Raw genomic sequence first — 14,878 nt, 5'->3', positions numbered from 1 at the left:
TATTTATGTTGCCTGCACCCAGCTTGGCATGACAAATGAGAACTGATAAAAATGCTGCTTTCACTTATCTATATTCTCATACTCAGCAGCTTGCAACAGTTGATGAAAGGAGCGTCTTTACTGCTGAAAGCCTATGTAAAGGGGTCACAGAGAAAAACGTAATCATTTTTCCTTTGTGAAGAGAGCTTCAGCTATTGGGCGGTATAGCAATGCAATAAATAAATAAATAAAGATTTTCTCTTCTCAGCCACATGCATGGCAGAGATCTAATGTACTTGGATTGTAGGACAACCTATGCTCAAAGCCTATTTGCATTATCCCAGACAAAGCCACCAATGCCATAGGGAGATCCCCATTCCTGTTCCCCTTGGGGTAATGGAAAACGGGCTAGTAGCTATTTGCAAGCAGCTGTAAAAGGCAGCTTAAAGGCTAAACCGCTTGAAGTTGATGTTGTTGCCTGTAACAGTGGATGAGCTCAACCTAGGAGCCAGGATGGTTGTGGTTAAATATGGCCAATGAAGCTATAGTACTTCTGTAAGATGCCAAGCTATAAGTTTGCTCAATATCCAATGAACAGCCCCAGAAATGGCACCCTTATGTAAATTACACACTGCTCCCATTTTGTTTCCTTCCCCACACTCTCTGTGCAGGCATTCTATTTGTCGTATTCAGCAGGCAGAAGAAATACGTCTTGAGTGTGGTAGCATTTGATCCCTGAGAAATACCCTGGGCATAAAAAACAGGAAGCCAGTGTTACTATTTTTGAGTCCAAGAACACCCCAATGTGAGCTGGTCTGGGTAACATTGTGAAAGCTGTAGTTTTGAAAATAGAAATGACTGCTACTTTTCCCATCTTCCCCTTCATGTGAAAATCTGGATGCCAAGTAATAAATCTATTCACACACCCTGTATTCTTAGATACAGCTAAATCCCAGCTTTGGGCATCATTCATCACTTATGAAATTAGTCCTACGGTGGCTCCTGCAGCCAATGTAGCAACCAAACTCCAGAAGCATTGATGTGGAACTCTTTCTTAGCCTGGAACTGCTAATTTTGACTTACTACCAATATAGCAACACAATAGAAGGCGCAAGGACAAGACAAGTTTCCTTACAACCTCTTCCAAAGCAGAAGCTCAAGTTGCAGAACCATCTTTTATTATTTCAGGCACCCAGAGTGTCATAGGAACAAATTTATTCTCAATATAAATGTATTGTGTTTGTATCTGAGAGGTGGAAGTGACCATGCTTTTCTTGGTGAGAATTTCAGGCAAACAGTCTACTGTGTTTGTCTGAAGCAGGGCGAAGAGAAGCACCACACAAAAGAGAGCTTGCCTGAACGTGCTGTTGTTTTGATCCTTAAATACATGGTGGAGACCTTCTCTTGTGTGCCTTTTCTTTGTTCCTGTCATTCCACTCTTGGCAAGTATGAGCTCCTAGAAATAGGTAAGATTAACAATAATAAGGAAGGTTCATTATTGTTAATCTTACCTTAAGGATCCCAGATATGCAAACTCCATGCATGTTTTTCCCCTCAGCCCTGTGTGTCTGATATGATCTTTATATTAGCAGAGAACTTCCTGTGTGTATCCATCTTGGAGAGGAGACATATTAAGCTGAGTGAGAATATGAACTAAGTCCAAAGTCCTAGTAGGCTGACAGCCTGTCTCTTGAACCTGCATTATCTGCTGACTGAAATAAGATTTTCAATGGTCCCTCTGATGAAGTGGGCTGTAGTACTTGAAAGCATATGCCCCAATAAATTTGTCACAAGACCCTCTGTTTTTATAATCTCTTCCTTCCTAGTGTGCTAGCTCAGATGTCTTTAAAAGTCGATTAGACTGGGGATGGGGAAACCCCAGATGTTGCTGGATTACAACTCCCATCATCCATGACCATTGGCCATGCTGGCTGGGGCTGATAGAAGTTGGAGTTCAACAACATCTGGAAGATTCCCCATTCATGGATTAGACAAATTCATGGAGTCTTATGAGTGGCTACTAGTTATAATGGAATTCCCTGCCTCTGGAGGTCAGGCAGGCGCCAACTTTGAATTCCTGAAAACGTCATTATTCCAGGAAGCCTTCCCTTAATGGCCAGCCACGGTTTACTGTACATTTTGCTTCTTTTAAAATCTATTTTAAAGTGTTTTATTCTGTTTTTATTTTATTTTATCTTGTTCACCGGTCCAAAATTTTGAATGGGGAGCGGTATATTAATAATAATAATAATAATAATAATAATAATAATAATAATAATAGTTTCCAATCTCCAAATTCAGAGACAGTTTGCCTGTGAGTATCAGTTGCGGTGCACCAACAGTGGGAGAAAGCTATTGCCTTGATGTTCTCTTTGCTGCTTCTGGAAGGCATCCGGGTTGCCTCTCTAGGAAACAGGAGGCTGTATTAGGTGGACTTTTGGACTGATCAAGCCAGGCTCTTCTCATGTTAATTTGCAGCATCTGAGCTCCTCCACTTTCCCAGGTGCTTTGGGAATTAACTTGTAGTTATGTTCTGGCCTGTAAAGCTTAGAGTGCCTCCAGTTGGAAGTTTTTATGGTCAACAAAAGCCATACTTAAGGACAATGTTTAACTCCATGCAGTTATACAAATGAATGCAAATTTCACAGCAATATAGCAATAAAAGATATATAAATATAAAGAATTAAAACCTGCAAGTGTGAAACCTGAAAACTATAATAGGTCAAATGCCTTTCTAAATTATCTATTTGATATTTTGCCAGTCCTGATTTTTATAAATGTGCTTGTTTTGTAGTTATTTTAGGCCACTGATAAAACTACTGTGGTGTGGTAATGCATCTGGCCTATTCTGCTGTAGTGTTAAGCTTCAAAACATTCAGGTTTTAATTTTTTACATTGCTATATTTGTCCAAGCTATATTGCTGTAACATATGTATTCGTTTGTATTAAAGTATACTGTTTGGAGATACACATTTTCCTTGACTTTGGCATTTGTTGATGGTACATTTTGTTAAAGACTCATTTTGCTTTATTTATTTAATTTCATTTCTATACCGCCCAATAGCCGAACCTCAATGGGCAGTTCACAAAAAAATAAAACCATATGATACAGCATAAAATGTAAAACAGAAGCTTAAAACCACAATAGAAAACCACAAAACAAAAGTACAAGTAGAATAAAACCAAGCAGCGATGCAGAGATTTTGAAGATTTAAAAAATAGATTTTAAACAGAGTTCAAAGATTAGGAGGATAACATGCTAAAATACTGGGGAAATTAAAAGGTCTTCACCTTGCGCCGGAAAGAGTACAACATAGGTGCCCGGCGAACCTCTCTAAGGAGCTCATTCCACAGCTGGGGTGCCACAGCAAAAATGTCTTGGTTGTTCATTGCATCAAGGTTTGTATGGTGCCATCACCCTGCCTCATTCATGGACATTTACAGGGGAGTCCAGAGGATGTCATCAACTTCTACTTGTGTCCCTTCCATGTTTTCTTGCCACTTCTTTCATCTTTTTCCTTAATGCAGAAAATCTGCAAAGGAGAGAAAGATGGAACAGTTGCACAATGACTTCTAATCACAAAGGCTCGGAGACCTCCATCTGGAAGCACCTCCAGAGGCTCCAGTATGTTGAACTTGGACATGGGTAACCTAGTTTCATGTCCCTTTTCACCATAAAGCTCTGTGGGTGGCCTTGGGCAAATTGTTCTCTCTTAGCCTAATCTCTACCTCACAACGTTGTGATGAGAATAAATCGCTCCCCTGAGCTCCTCAGATGCAGGGCAGGGCACATGTAACAATCAAGTTGTCTCCCTGTGAGGTTTGGAATGCAAGCACAAATTCCAAAAATATTCTACTGGAAAGGCAAGTTACCTGAGTGTGTGTGTGTGTGTGTGTGTGAGGGGGGAGAGCTAAAACCATTTGACAGTACACATAAAGGGCCTGTTCAGGTGACACTTCAAGCTATGTGGTTAGCAAAATTGTGTTTCTCTAGGGTTAGCATGAACCACAAGCCATGCTGTCGCTCACAACACTTTAAGTCACAGTTAGAGCTGCTAACCCTGGTGCAGAAGCTCTGACTGTGGTTAGTGAGTGAGCAAGGTTTGGCAAAACGTATCGCACAAGAAACCGTAAACCCTGATGCTTAACCAAAAGCCTTAACCAGCAGGGTTTAAGGTGTCTTCTGAACAAGACCAATGTAATGTAGATGGACAACTCACCCACAAGAGAGCCATGTTCTTATATAGGCAATCCCCTGTGTGTCTTTCAAAGCCTAGCCCCGCTCTGAAGTCAGATTTATGATATGGTACACAACTATTTCTGTCCTTGTTTGGTTTCCTCCAACTGATTTTTGGGACAGAAAGATGATTATTTATTTATTTATTTATTTAGCACCAACAATGTACTTGGTGCTGTACAAAATATACAAATAAAACAGTGATACCCTGCCTAGAGGCTTACAATCTAAAATCACATTAAAACATATGAAAGGGGGGGAAGGGGAAGGGGTTCACAAAGCAGAAATAAGAGAAAAATCATAGTAATAAGAACAGTAGTTCAAGCTAAAATACCAAAAGCTATTGAAAACAAATGAGTTTTCAAACGCGTTTTAAAATCTACAATGGAACTCGTGGTATGTAGTTGCTCTGGAAAAGCATTCCAAGCAAACGGGGCAGCCAGAGAGAATGGGCGAAGCCAGGAAAGAGAGATAGAAACTCTTGGGCGGGAGAGCAACATAACATTTGAAGAACAGAGGGTACGAACGGGATGGTAAAGTGATATGAGAAAGGAGAAAGATAAGAAGGTGCAAGACCATGACACGCTTTGAATGTCAGCAAAAGAAGCTTATTCTGAATTCTATATGGGATCGGAAGCCAATGAAGAGATTTCATCAAAGGAGAAACATGGTCAAAACTACGAGCCAAGAAAATAATCTTGGCTGCAGAATGGTGAAGAGAGACCAAAGAGGAGAGATGAGCATAAGGAAGACCAGTCAAAAGAAGATTACAAAAGTCCAAATGGGAGATCCCCAATAAAATACATAAAATAATAAAATACCTCAAGAGTTGTGTTGATTTGACCATCCCGAAGGCTCCAGGGCCCAACTTCCCCAGCTAAATGTTTACAACTACTGGACTGGAAGGGCCTAAGGAATGCCGGTGCCTGTGCTTGAGTCACCCAAATTTCCTTTCTTTTGCCCAGGGCGAAGGATAAAGCAACTCAGAGAAGTGGGGTGAGGGAGTAAAGCTGAAGGAGGCAAAAGCTTCAGGGAAGGAACAAAGGACCATCAAGGCAGCTGGAGCCAGTGCAGCAGAAGGAGAGCCCTCAGGACCACCACATTGCCCAAAATTCAACCTTCAGCCCTGCAACTCCAGTGGGAGGCCAAGTACAGCTCACAGAGAGCAAGAGATGGCACCAGTTATGAGATGAGCCTCCCTTTACCAATGGGAGGGGAAAGCTCTGGGGCCCAATCAAATACAAGCTAATATAAGGGGTCAAGACAGAGAAGGAGGAACAAGGTGCAGTAGCTGAGCCTCAAGTGGAGTGCCAGTCAGTTTGTGACAATATTACAGATGGCTGCTTCTCACTTCATTTTGGTACAAACAATTATTCTATCCTTCTTTCAAGGAACTTATGGTAATATATATGGCAGGAGTGGACAACTTTAGGAGATCTGTAGGCCATTTTCATAAACACCCCACCTTGGCTGGTGCTGAAAAATAAAAATGGTGTCCATAGTGGCTACGGAGACAAAAAGGATAAAAAATAGCCTGCAAACAAGTTAATTTTGACCTTTTTGGTGCTTTATAACCAATATGGATGCTTCTTTTTCAATTAAAAGAATGTAGGGTGGCAGTACGTGCTTCATGCAGCCTGCGGCCCATGCGTTGCCCATACCTGATCTATGGGATAATCCCATTTTACTTGAATACTTCATGCTTGAACTGGGATTAAAACCCAGCTCTCTTTGGCCTTAGCTAGACCTAAGGTTTATCCTGGGATCGTCCCGGGGTCATCCCTGTTCATGTAAATGACACACAGGATATCCCGGGAGCAGGCAGGGACGACCCCGGGACGATCCTGGGATAAACCTTAGGTCTAGCTAAGGCCTTTCTCTCCCTCTTGTTCAAATTCAGTACTTTATCCACTACACTGGCTATGTAAGGTCTTACTGACAATCTCTGATGGTATGAACCTTATTTCATTCATTTCCTTTTGTTTGGGGGTGTTGATGCAGAAAATTAGGCAACATAATTCTTTATCAGTGTATTTCCACTGATAACAGAAATAATACAAGCTATAATGTCAACAGTGTGAAAGCCTCATAGCCACAACTTCTAAAATGGTGTTGACTTTCTTTCAACAGAGTTAGATTATGTGGAATATCTGAGATTATTGATCAAGGTTTTGTGGATGTTTTTCATTCTCTTGCTCTCCTAGGTCGTAGTGTGCTTGTAGTGAGTGAACTCTGCTTTTCCTTCATCTCTGGCTACTTGACGAAATAAATACTTACACTATTGGTTATATACTCACCTATCCAATAGGGAAAATGAGACAGTTCCAGAACCCCAAATAAAAATGGTCCATATGCTCTTTTTGTCTTGCTATGATTTTAATTTTTGTGAACTGCCCAGAGAGCTTCAGCTATTGGGCGGTATAGAAATGTAATAAATAAATAAATAAATAATATTGTCACGTGTAGCTCTCTTCAGTCTTGAACTATCAGCACAATTCTATACATGTCTAAGCAGATCCCATAGTGTTCTGCGAGACGTAATCCCAGGAAACGGGGTTTAGAATTGCAGTTTAGGAGACAAAATAATTATACCTGGATAACTAACTTCATACCAGCTGGTGCTCCCCAAGTCAGGGCCAGCCCAAGACATTTTGCTGGGTTGAGCAGATCAGCAAATAGTCGTCGTCTCCGCCGTCAAAGTGCATATAACCCAAGGCTAATTAAGTTATTTAGGCACCTGATGTGGAAAATCACACAAGCACCTCTCCTCCTCCCTGGCAATAAAAATACAATAATAATAAATTAATAAGTAACAGCTTACTGTGTTTTCGTGGCACCAAAAACCTGCTGCCTCATTCTGCCTAATGACTGGGCCTGCTCTGTCAAATGCAAATATTTTGGACCATACAGTGTTCAGAATCATACAAAGCCTGATAGCTCCCCCCAAAAATGTTGTTGGGGTCGTGACTATAAAGACAGACCCACCTCACCCCGAAGGTGCCAGTTTAACAGAAAGGTGGGATAAAAAACCAAAATTAAATTAATAAATTTGGTACATCCCACATACCTGAGGCACTTGTATGAGGGCAGGCTGTAAGTGTGAAACACACATATACAGAAAGAGAAAGAGAGTGATGCATTTTCACATTGCTGGTGCAGTTATTGCTAACCTTTACCCTATGTGAATGATCAAGAACTTCGTTGCCTCCTCCAAATTAATGAAAACTGAGGGGGAGGTCCTTCAGACACTAATTAAAATAATCAATTCTCTGGCCAGTTCAGTGTAGATAAAGAGCTTGGAAAATGTGTTTTCTATTTACCCCTAGTTCTCTCACGAATTCTCATCCGTTCTTTCTTGCACCACCTTGGAACAGTTTTGTCGCACATAGCCTGCAGTGTCCATGAAAGTGCTTCTGTTATATGATAAGCTACAGAACAGGCATTTACTGAAGTCCTTGTGTGCCTGGGAGATGCATTCTTTCCCAGGCAAATTGTGTTCTCTTTTTCCACACTGCGCTCACTTCAAGGTCACAGAAACAGTTGTCGAAGTTGCTATACCTGTTTCTGTATGTGTGCAACTGTAATAGAGAGTGAGAAAGAACAACATTCAGCTGTAACATCCATTTTATGATGCTTATGGAGCTGCAAGGTTGGGGGATGATTAGGATATTCTCGGAAAGAAAAGGTAGGTGGTGTTTTGACCTATGGGTCTATTACAAAATAGAGATTGCTGTAAACTCTCATCCAGCAACAATCAGATTTTATTTATTTATTTATTTATTTATTTATTACATTTTTATACCGCCCAATAGCCGAAGCTCTCTGGGCGGTTCACAGTTTCAAAAGATGGTGTCCTGAGCTCTGATAATATTTACATTGAAACTGTTATTCCTCTTTTCTGGGAAGAACAGTGTCTTATTTCGTAGAATCATAGAATAGTAGAGTTGGAAGGGGCCTACAAGGCCATCGAGTCCAACCCCCTGTTCATTGCAGGATTGCTGTCCAGCTGCCTCTTGAATGCCTCTAGTGTGGGAGAGGCCACAACCTCTCTAGGTAATCGGTTCCATTGTCGTACTGCTCTAACAGTCAGGAAATTTTTCCTGATGTCCAGCTGGAATCTGGTTTCCTGTAACTTGAGGACATTATTCTGTGCCCTGCACTCTGGGAGGATCGAGAAGAGATCCTGGCCTTCATCTGAGTGACAACCTTTCAAGTATTTGAAGAGTGCTATCATGTCCCCCTTCAGTCTTCTCTTCTCCAGATTAAACATGCCCAGTTCTTTCAGTCTCTACTCATAGGGCTTTGTTTCCAGACCGTTGATCATCCTCGTTGCCCTCCTCTCAATATAACCAAAGACCAGATCCCCTCCAGATGTGTTGGATGACAACTCCCCGGATGCTGCCAGTGGTAGTTCAACACATCTCAGGGTACCCTGTTGAAGAAGGCTGACATAAGGATAAACATTCTGTTGGTAAGAATAAAGGAAGTCCGTGGGACAAAATTCTAAGCTGGAAGAAACCAATGTTGGTGCCAGATGTCATGCTCTGATTTCTATAATGAAGAATAAAAGAACTCTGCCCTGTGGATGATGTTTTCACAAGCGCAAGGCTGCTCCTCTCCAGGAGGAAAACCCCACCAGCAGTCCTTCTACAAGCATCTTTACAGAGGGCTACTCATCCTCATACTTCATCTGTGAAGAGCATAAAATCATTACATGCTTGCCCTGCCCTCAGGTTTGCCATCTAAAACTCACTGACACTAGAGCTAAAACAAATACCTACAGATATTCAGTTTCCAAGAACAAACGGTGAAAAGAAGGGAGAAACAGGCTCTCAGGTTGCAAAGGATTTATTAATGCAAAGCCCACAGCATTTCGGCCTGTGTCTTTTCAAAGGCCTTCTTCAGGGGGTTGTCAGAAGAAGGCTGCAGTTAGGCTGTGTCATCTGATACTCATTGGCAACCAGTTGGGCTTTGCATCAATAAATCTTTTGCATCCTGAGAACCTGTTCCTCCCTTCTTTTCACAATGTTCCCGTTTCACCACTCATATTTAGAAATGAGAAATTTCAAAATAAACTCTGGTTTTGCATTTGGAATGTCATTTTTAGTTATTTTTACACAGAATTTGAATGCTTTTGACTCTGAATGCTTCTTGAAAATTTGAATGCTTGTTGACATCTTTTGATTTGTTTGTTTTGATTCTGGCAGGGTTCAAATATGAAATTTCATAAGTTATCAGCTGTCGATTACTAACTACCATTGCATGTTATCTATCAACTAACATAAGATATATTTAAATACGGTTGCACATTAACTATTAAAATAATGTCAAATATTAAATAGTATTGTGTGCCAATTAACAGATATTGTCAAATATAATATACAAGTGGTTTTCAGACTATCTTCCAGGGTTCCTTGAGTTCTTTGATAGTTTATTAGGGGTTCCTCATTAAGCGGCTGAAAGACAGCTTGGCCATCACTCCTCTCTGTCCTCTGCAGTATGTAATCAAGTATCTTTGGCTATCAAATACAGTTAGAGAACATTTGAATATCTGGAGAATATTCAAGACCAAAATTTGTAAAGGAGAATTGGGAAAGCAGGAGGATTCATTTAAGTTCTGACACAGTGACTGGGTTCACACAACAAGACAACCCATCATGAGTGACGAGTGATAGTGGGTTGTCATGTCATGTGACCCCACACTGATTCCCACAGGGTGGCTTGTGTATGGGCAACAAGCCACCCTAACAACCCATGACTTGTTTTTTGGGTTGTTCAGCCCACAGTGGGTTGGCATACTGTCCTATCATGGCTTGCAGGCATCAGCAAGTGAGCTGCTTGTCAAGAGCAGCAGGAACCCCTGCTGTTCTTGCGGAGCTATCTTGGTCATGAATGACAGCCCCCCAAATGATACCCAAGTGACACTTTGGAGGGGCTGTCACTCATTCATTAACCCTTTTTTAAAATTCTTGTTTTCCTCCCACATTTGTGAAAATTGTGGCTGAATTTGTGCACAATATACTGGTGTGTGTTTTTATTTTTTTTTGTTGGCATTTCAGAGTTGCAGACTTGCTCAAGAATATGGAATGTATACTGTAAGTATATATAATTTTAACAATAATCTCTAGAGGTTCTCTAGTTTAGTCTGGTTTTATGGCACCACCTTCTGGTCATAACTATTAAATTATTTTGATTTAACAAATTTCATGGTTATGAATTTGAGGAGGGTTAGTTTGGAAACTTTGACAGATGGCAAAGGGTCCTAATTCATACATTACATGGCAAAGTGGTTGCCACTTGGAAAATTGCTTCCACGTGCTCCAGGCTCCTAGTCAGAATATAACATCTGCAAACAGGTTGGTTTGCATGATTAGTTCCTTAGACAAATACCACATCTCTATGAAGTGCTCCTGGCATAGGTATAGAAACTAACCACATGGCCAATACTCCCCATGTGTTAGCTGTTTACTGCTTGAATGTGTTACAGCAGTTTCCTCAACCTGATGCCTCCCAGATGTGATGGGATACAACTCCCATTATCCCCAGCCAGTATGGCTATGCTGGGGATAATAGGAGTTGTACTCCACCTCTGGAGGGCACCAGGCTGGAGAAGGTTGTGTTACGGCTACACTGTCTATCCAGCAGCTATATTGCCCTAATAACTTCTGAATCACTTCTAATGACTTCTTTTGTTGTTGTTGTTGTTTATTCGTTCAGTCGCTTCCGACTACATCTCTGGGACAAAATAATAATAATTCTAAACCATTCTCCATCCAAGATATTACAGAGCAGTACACACTAGACATAAGTAAATGAAATACAAATACAATAAAATAAAGTAATATACTTCATAACATCCTTCTCAAATTTACATTGAAATATTAGCAATTAATTGTTTAGGCTCTACTCACAGAAAGCAAATGAAGCTGAGTTGTTACTAATAAGGACTTCACAGAGGGAATATTTTATCTTGTTAAAAATGGCCCAGAATTAATTTACTTTGACAGAGAGTTACCAACTTTCTGCAGGCATGGTACTATTTAGTACACCATGTAGAAACTGCTGAAGGCTTCACTTGAAATACCCTGATGCGGGAGGATTGCTAATCCTGCCCTGTTGTGCTACTGCAGCAATAGCGAGGTTGTGTATTAGCTAGTTGGTCCATCCTTGTCTGTTTTGGATAAAAGATCCAGTGGATCCTGCATAGCCTTCACAGTGCTATGCAAATATTGTTGCGAATCAGCAAGTCAGGGGGCAGGCTTTTCAATATACAATAACCATAAAAATAGCTTAATTCTTAGAAATCAATAGAGAAAAATATTCTACATTTAAACAAACGAAAAAATGGAATACATCCAATCCTTCCCATTTATCAAATTGTTAAAATATCCATTGCTGCTAAATTGGGTGGTCTACATTGAGTCCAAAATTATATAAATAACAAGCAGTATCTCCGAAAAGGCTCTTTTGAATTAGTTTTTCTTTCCCAGAGCTGCTTATATGCAGTGATCTTGTTCATCAACATAATATTCAAAATATTCCAACAATTTCCAAAGTTTTGCTAGCATTATATGGGCCACGTTAGCATACGTACAACCAATACTTGCTGTTGGGAGCTACAGATGTCCATCTGTAGCTCCCAACAGCATTACTTTGAGATGTATTCATATTTTATATCCCAAAATCTGCCTGATACCCTGGACTACATCCAACCAATGTTTCTTAAGCATATGTGGGCAAATGTACCTCTTACACTTCCACATCTCCAGCATCGTCTGAATCCAATTGCATATATTTTAGCTAGTTTTATCAGTATATAATTTTTTTTGTATAATATCTTATAAAAGTTGTCCCTTGACATCCTCCAAATGATACCTCACAGTCTTACATACATATTCCCATTCTACTTCTGTTCAAATGTTAAATTCTCTTTCCCAATTTTGTTTTACTAAATTGTTCACATTAGTTGCCTCTAATATTATTTTACACATTGCTGACATCAATCTTTTAACATCATCACAATTCTTTCAAGAGCTGTTAATGGTCTATTTATATTAATTCCTCTCATGGCAATTTGAATATAGCTTCTAATTTGCAAAAAAAAAAAAAATGGGAAAAAATGGAAGCTGCACATTTAAATTTCTATGTACAGTCTGTTCATAAGCCCTGTTTGCTGTGTTCTAGATCTAAGTATGAGTTAGGATAGTCATGAGAAGGAAAAGGAGCATTATACAATTGAGGTTTCTTTCCTCCCCCTCCACCAAACTGATATTTTCCACTAATTATCTAAAACACCAGTTCCAGTTTCTTATTTATTTCTTACTAGCTGTACCCTGCCACGCGTTGCTGTGGCTCAGTCTGGTTAAATTGAAAAGAAAGAAAAGATGTTTCTAATATGTTTAATTTCACAATGCTTGTGGATATACAATATTTTTAGTTGTTCCATTGTCTGTGTAGATATAGAGATTGTCTGGTTTGCCGACTCTAGAACACGCAACATATAATAGTCCATGTGAGAAGCAATCTGTGTCTAGAGCTAAACCGCACAATTCTAAAGATTGGCCCTGAGCTTTGTTGATGGTGATTGCAAACGCCAATCGAATTGGGAATTGCAATCTCTTAAATTGTAATGGCATATCTGTTGGAATCATAGGAATGCGAGGAATGAGGACATCTTCACCTTTGAAAGGTCCTGTCAAGATTGTTCCTTCTATGACGTTGATCAGTAATTTTTTTACTGCAAGCCGCGTGCCGTTGCAAAGTTTTGGCTGGTTGATATTTCGCAACATGATAATTGGCATGCCGATTTTCAATTGCAGTACGTGCGGTGGCATCCCTGGCAAATCGAGTGAATTCAAAAATTCTGTTGGATAATTAACCGCTTCATCTGCTTCCACAACAGTGTCGATGGACTTGTATGTGACTGCCTCGCTTTGAATGTTAGATTGAATAATATTGTTAAGTTCGTAGACGTTTTTGTTCTTGGCCTCAAGAATAGCTCGTTCACTCAGCCAATCGTGATTCTTATAATTGGTTTGAATATTTGGAAATACTTTTTCAACCAATTCTTTTTTTGACGTCACTAAATTACAGAAGTTATGAGGTAATAAAATTCGTCCTGAGGTCAGATCAACCGGCACCTTCCCGTTCCCAATTTCCGGCAATTGACGTGAGAATATCTCAGCTGATCGATCATTTTGCAGCTGGACACGCATATTTGTAGTTAATTTTAACGTCTTTACGTGTCGCCACAAAGTAGAGTATTTCAGGCAAGCATTTATTTCGTCCGCTGGTGTCGATCGAGGAATTACAGGTAATGTTTGCCTGAAATCTTCTGCAAGCAATATTAATGTGTTCCCAAATGGTCTGATGTTTCCATGCAAATCTCTATCAAGAGCCTCGAGTGATTTTTTGTGTGCCATTGTGCATTCATCCCAAACAATAAGTTTGCATTTTTGTAATATTTTTCCCATGCCGGATGCTTTGGAAATGTTGCACGTGGGAGTTTCAATGAATTGTATGTTTAATGGCAATTTCAAAGCGGAATGAGCAGTTCTTCCACCAGGTAGCAATGTCGCAGTTATTCCGGATGACGCAAGAGCTAAGTCTATGTCATTTTGGGATCGAATTGCTGCCAGAATCAATCTAATTAGGAACGTTTTACCAGTTCCTCCTGGCACATCTAAGAAGAAGATTTCTCCAATCCCGTTATTGATGGTTTTCATTATTTGATCGTAAATGCATTTTTGCTCAAGCAAATATTAGGAATATTTGATTGCACATACGACAAAAGATCATCCGTGTTGTAATTTTGTTCACGACGCAATTCTACATCGAACGAAGCAGCAACAGTTCGATTCGGTGATGGCATTCCCAATTGATTGAGAACTTTGTTTGCGATTTCTAAGCACAAATCTTCAATCATTATCAACGCTTCGTTGTAGATTTCTGGTGTGAAATCCATGTTTATATTTGAATTTTCTTTGCGTATTCGACGGAGAATATCTTCAGCCATGTCCAATTTATATTTCTCCCATAACTCTGTTGGAGATGAAGGAGAGCAGGTGGTCAATATGATTGCAAACAATGCACGAATTTGATTTGGATGTGACGTGTTGCACGCGTCATTAATGCATACATCCCAGTGTCGGTCGTTCTCCAATAAATTCAGAGCTTGACATGCACTGCGGAAAGTGGCATGTGTAACGCCGTTGACAATTCTCAATTGATGGAAAGACGTTGGACTGGGCACATTTACCAACAGCATGCGAAGAAAGAAGCATTCATCTTGATTGGGATGTACAGTCTGCCTATCGTTGTTTCTTTGAATATGCCGGGTTGTCCGTCGACTCGATCTGAAGCTGTAGAACGCGATTGCCGTGCTCGCAATCGTGCATCCTCAAGTCTGGCTGAACGTTGCTTGCCTGGTTCCTTGGCACGTATTTGAGGCATTCTTTTTTTTTTCTCGTTTGCTGATGCCCGTTCTTCCTCAGTCTGATTTGCAATTTCTCGTCGCAGTGCTTTCGCTCTGCGAGTACGACGACCTAAGTGTGATCTTCCGTGAGGCATTATTTGGATGAAGTAAAGCAAATTGTTTGGTTTTTTAAAAAGGATGTTTTTACGGTGAGGAGGTTAGCGGAAACTCCTGGCAGTTACCTTTCT

The 14,878-nt window shown here is 40.3% G+C and overlaps 1 protein-coding gene across 3 annotated transcripts in view; it reads left to right on the top strand.

The window, feature by feature from the left end:
• Positions 1–14,878, top strand: part of STON2 (stonin 2) — a 68,514-nt gene that overhangs the window by 41,384 nt on the left and 12,252 nt on the right. Inside the window, exon 1 of one of the 3 annotated variants that reach the window (XM_063117933.1) lies at positions 1,302–1,445. The exons of the other annotated variants lie outside the window; for them this stretch is intronic. Within the exon in view, the coding sequence (XP_062974003.1) occupies positions 1,367–1,445 (79 nt within the window). The 5' untranslated portion in view covers positions 1,302–1,366. Of the gene's footprint in view, positions 1–1,301; positions 1,446–14,878 lie in introns of those variants that run through there. 3 annotated transcript variants of the gene reach the window in all.

Source organism: Elgaria multicarinata, chromosome 2 (assembly GCF_023053635.1).
Source record: "Elgaria multicarinata webbii isolate HBS135686 ecotype San Diego chromosome 2, rElgMul1.1.pri, whole genome shotgun sequence".
Taxonomy (NCBI): Eukaryota; Metazoa; Chordata; class Lepidosauria; order Squamata; family Anguidae; genus Elgaria; species Elgaria multicarinata.
The sequence above is the reverse complement of the archived record's forward strand: the minus strand, read 5'-3'. Positions and strand labels throughout refer to the sequence as shown.